Source organism: Sphaerodactylus townsendi, linkage group LG10 (assembly GCF_021028975.2).
Source record: "Sphaerodactylus townsendi isolate TG3544 linkage group LG10, MPM_Stown_v2.3, whole genome shotgun sequence".
NCBI classification, from domain to species: Eukaryota; Metazoa; Chordata; class Lepidosauria; order Squamata; family Sphaerodactylidae; genus Sphaerodactylus; species Sphaerodactylus townsendi.
In genome coordinates, this window is record NC_059434.1 from 62,838,025 (window position 1) to 62,842,581 (window position 4,557).

The 4,557-nt window shown below is 37.6% G+C and overlaps 1 protein-coding gene across 6 annotated transcripts in view; it reads right to left on the reverse strand.

The window, feature by feature from the left end:
• Positions 1-4,506, reverse strand: part of ZGRF1 (zinc finger GRF-type containing 1) — a 41,938-nt gene extending 37,432 nt beyond the window's left edge. For 3 of the 6 annotated variants that reach the window (XM_048509250.1, XM_048509248.1, XM_048509245.1), the window contains exons 1-5: positions 4,376-4,506; positions 2,592-2,621; positions 2,412-2,492; positions 2,238-2,294; positions 105-290 (exon numbers count right to left, since the gene is read on the reverse strand). In XM_048509250.1, coding sequence (XP_048365207.1) covers positions 105-290; positions 2,238-2,294; positions 2,412-2,492; positions 2,592-2,612 — 345 coding nt within the window. In that variant the 5' untranslated portion in view covers positions 2,613-2,621; positions 4,376-4,506. The remainder of the gene's footprint in view (positions 1-104; positions 291-2,237; positions 2,295-2,411; positions 2,493-2,591; positions 2,622-4,375) is intronic. The other 3 variants (XM_048509247.1, XM_048509246.1, XM_048509249.1) reach the window with 3 other exon arrangements.
• Positions 4,507-4,557: the final 51 nt, after the last annotated feature.

Below are 4,557 nucleotides of genomic sequence, written 5' to 3' on the forward strand. Positions count from 1 at the left end.
CCCTCCAACTCTCTCTATAGGTTATCTTATGTTAACATCAGATAGTAAAATGCAGCCTTTGGAACCTGAGCTGAAGAACAAAAGGGCAAAATATAACAACGTACAGAAAACTTCCTTTTGAGGCCAACTGGCAAATGTAGAGATGGGGCACAGGACTTTGAATTATTTGCAGTTAACATGGGCACTTCTGTGTTCTTTGACTGATTATTACCACCATCAATTCCAGGAGTTTTTTCAGCTTCAACTGTGATTAAGTATCGTTCACTTTCCAAGTCATCTCCAGATTTTACCTAAAAAGAGGAAGAAGAAATAGTGAGGAAATGCAATAGCAAGTTCGTAGAAAGAAAAACCATAAGTAGTATTTTAATAGAATTGCTACATATTTGCTTGTATGTGAGCAAGAGTTACCTTCAATAAATAAGATTTCCATAAATATTCTCAGGGTAAATTAGTTGTGTGAGTATTCATAGTCAGCATTTATATCAAACGTTTCCTGGATTTTTATAATGCACTATCATTTCCTAGGAAAAGTCACTAGCATTTCTTTCAACTTCGAAATTATCTTCCAAACACCTGAAAATCTTACATAATATTTTTGAAAAAGTGCTATCTGTGAGAATAATTCTACTTCTCAGTAGCTAATTAATTTTCCCATAGTGCAGGTTAAAAAGAAACAAGATTTGAGTTCAATAGGATCTAAAGCAGTGGTTCTCAACCTTCCTAATGCAGCGACCCTTTAATACAGTTCCTCATGTTGTGGTGACTCCCAACCCTAACATTTATCCATTTTACAGATGGATAACACTGATGCAGAGAGTCTCAGGCGACCCCTGTGAAAGGGTCATTCGACCCCCAAAGGGGTCCTGACCCCCAGGCTCATTTTGCACATGCAGAATAATGCACTTTCAAACTGCTTTCAGTGCTCTTTGAAGCTGTGCGGAATAGCAAAATCCACTTGCAAACAGTTGTGAAAGTGGTTTGAAAACTCATTATTTTGCTTGTGCGGAAGGGGCCTCAGGTTGAGAACCACTGATCTAAAGGAACAGCAAGATTTCAGATTATATACTTCTGAAAGTTAAAGCTCCCTGCCTCAGATAGACCTTTGACTTTGGAAAGCTTATATTCTGGAAATATTGGTGGTCTTTAAGGGGCAACTGAATTTGAATCTTGCTCTGTAGACCAACGTGGCTACCTAGCTGCTGCAAAAGGAGACAGGCTAATTTAGCAAAGTTGTGTCAGTATCATATCCACTCAACCAAGTGAAACAAGACTGTACTGCACTGTAAGGAAAATCAGGTTGAATCCAACTTATGTTCACACAGAGGTTTGGCTGGAAAAGTGCTGTTTGTAATGTATGGAGATTTCAGGAACAAAATGGACTCCGAGCCTTGACAGGAAGTGACAGAATTCTTTTTCCTGCCTCCCTGAGATGGGGTGAAAATCACCCTACCAAGATGCCCTCCGCCTCCAAGAGAAATGCTGTTTGTAATGTATGGAGATTTCAGGAACAAACAAAACTGCTATATATTACATCGAAAGTAAATATAAATCTCAGCACAATCAGAGTTCTGCAGTAGAATTCTGGTTAGTGTGATGAACTAAGAGGTACAAACCCACATTCTGATATGAGATAGCTGGATCATCTAAGATGAGACACACACTCTAAGCCTCACCTACATCAGAGAATTTTTCAAGAAAAAAAACAGAGAATTTATTTATTTTTATTTATTTATTTATTCGATTTGATAAACCGCCCTACCCCCGGAGGGCTCAGGAGAACAATATAAGCCATCGTTAGTTTCTTGGAGGAAGGCAGAATAAAAATGCACTAGATATGCTAAGATTTTATTTCCCAAACTATATCCCATGTAGGGTAAATTCAGGTAACTGTCGCCAAAAAAATAACTTGTCAGATTTTTGTGTCTGATAGCCTCCGTCTTGAGTCAATCCACAATGTAAAAGTTATTCTATGATTTTGTCTTTGATCATATCTTCTCTGACTTGAGGATCAAATTATTTGTAAATTATTCTCATATGGAAACAAAGCCCTGTCCCCGAGCATTCAGGTTGCCTGATTGTATCTCTTACCTAATGTCTGATACAGGAAACAAGAATTATACATAATGAGAGTTACTAGGTAGCAAACCACAGATAAGCATGGTCCTAAATAAATCAGCATCACAGAATTTAAGTCAACAGAACAAACTAGTTGTTGAAGGGGAAGAAAAAGTATATACCTGAAACTTTACAAAAATACTGTCCAAGACCTGTCCTTTGACATCACATAAGACTGCCTGCATTAAAACAGAAAATGTAATTTGAGCAATGGTATTTCACCAAGTAACAAAACAGTAAAATCCACAGAGAGTGTCAATATATTCAAATACTGTACTAAATATTGCATATTTCACCTTATTTCCACTAATAGTGTACTTCAAAATTCCATCCTGCCATACTTTGGATTTTTTCATCTTCTGGTGTGTATATAAAACCTATATTAAAATTATATGATAATAGATTATCATCATACTGATGTCCCTGAAACACTGTAGAGTTAAATGTAAAAAATACTGTTGAAATATTAGACTTACAGCAAACTCCTGGCAAGCCATCTTTACTATCTGAAAAAAAAATCTTGTTATATCACTGAACTTACAGGATGTGATGAAAAGAGGTACATGCATCTTTTTCCGTCTTTCTACTTATGGACAAGTCACCTTAAAAAAACCCTTACTCTTTGAAACCCCAGAAATGAAAATGCAGTTTACTAGTGAGGTAGGATAGTGGCTCAGAAGCATGAACAGTGCCCTTTTTTGTGCTTCCTTGGTTTTTTAAATATTCCAGGTTAAGGACATTTTTGCATTAAACAATTTCAGTACTACCCAAAAACCACCAGGTGGCTCACTTATATTTCAAGAAAGTTTTCCTGATTCAGAAAATCTGAAAATAATATATTAGATTCGTTATTAAATCAAAATAGTTCACTAATTGCCATGCTAACATTTGAATGATTTCCTTATTTGAAACAAATCCGAATCAAAAGTATTTCTCAAAAATATTTAGTGATAATATAATTGTTATAGGCATGCCACTAGTAGATTCAGGCAATTCGTTTTCAAGTCTATCCACCTTTTTCATTACTTTTTAGAGCATTAAAACAAATGTGACTTCTTTTACCTTCTATTTTTGTTAAGGAGACTTAATTTCAAATATAATTATTTTGATTTAAGACCATAGCTTGCCATATATTACATAAACAATATATGTATTTTATATCTTACAAAGAGAGCATTGACTTTCAAAAGCTTATAACCTGGAAAATTTTGCTGGACTCTAAGATAATACTGGATTCAAATCTAGTGCTTCTACTGCAAACCAACACAGCTACGCTCATGAAACATTTTTGTGTAACTTACAAGCTTCTTCAAAATATTGGTAAAATGCCTCTTCCTACCTTCCAAATATATTCCCTGAACCTACAACCCACCAGAATTAGCAATTCCCTCTCTAAATTACACATCTCTGCTTTAAAACTAGGCTGACAAATGGGAACAGTAATAACGATATTAACAGAAGAGACATATTTTAATTGCAGCTTGCTTTACCTAGCACTGCCACCAAGTGTGTTATAAAATCTAATCTCTGAGATCAGAGTTCATCTCCTGTGCTAAGAAAACATTCCCCACCCCCCACCCCAGTTAATTGACCCGATAGAGTTTTCAAGGCAAGAAATGTTCAGAGATGGTTTGTCATTGCCTGCCTTTGCATATAGAGACCCTGGTTCCAAGATCTGACAGGATCAGGCTGTCCAGATTAGGAAAGGAAAACATTGGCTATCATTTCCCCCTTTAATTTATTATCCTCAAACCTGCTTAGCTTCAACAAGAGTACTGCATCTTGTATCTTCCAACTATGTTACTTTCAAGGTAGAGAAAAGCAACTCTTCTCTAACATACTTACACCACAGTAAACATCACTGAGCACAGTGTGCTTAGTGCCAAGTAATCATGCCTAGGACAGAAATATCGGACTTTGGTACAAATGGCCTGCACAGGGCATACAGAGTAATCAAGATCTGTGAAGAAGTCAGCAATTGAGGGCAAGGTGTAATTTATTGTATTTTACTACTAATTACTTTGGAAGCCTCCTTTAGTTCCTGTACGATTAAAGGCGGCTAATACATGTGTTAAAAGAAACATAAAGGTGAGTGAGGGTGAGCCTCCCTCTCCCACGAAACCCAAAGGATTGAAGGAAATGACCAATCTTCCATCCACAGGTAAATAAACCCGCGTCACAAACCAGTCTGCCTAAAAAGACCAGACAAAGCTGCCCAGCCTTCCTGCCTCCCAAGTGCGGTTCCCTCTCCCTAACTCACAAGCGCAGCCTCAGCCTCCTTATCTCAGCCACCCACAACAAATATTTCTGGGGCACTGCTTTCATCTTCGAACCGTTCCCGCTCAACCACCTGTGCGTGACGCCTTCTCTTTGCGACACATGAACCTCCTCTTGAGGCGCATAGAGATGGCGTCTCGCACAGCGGCAAGGACGGCTTTCACC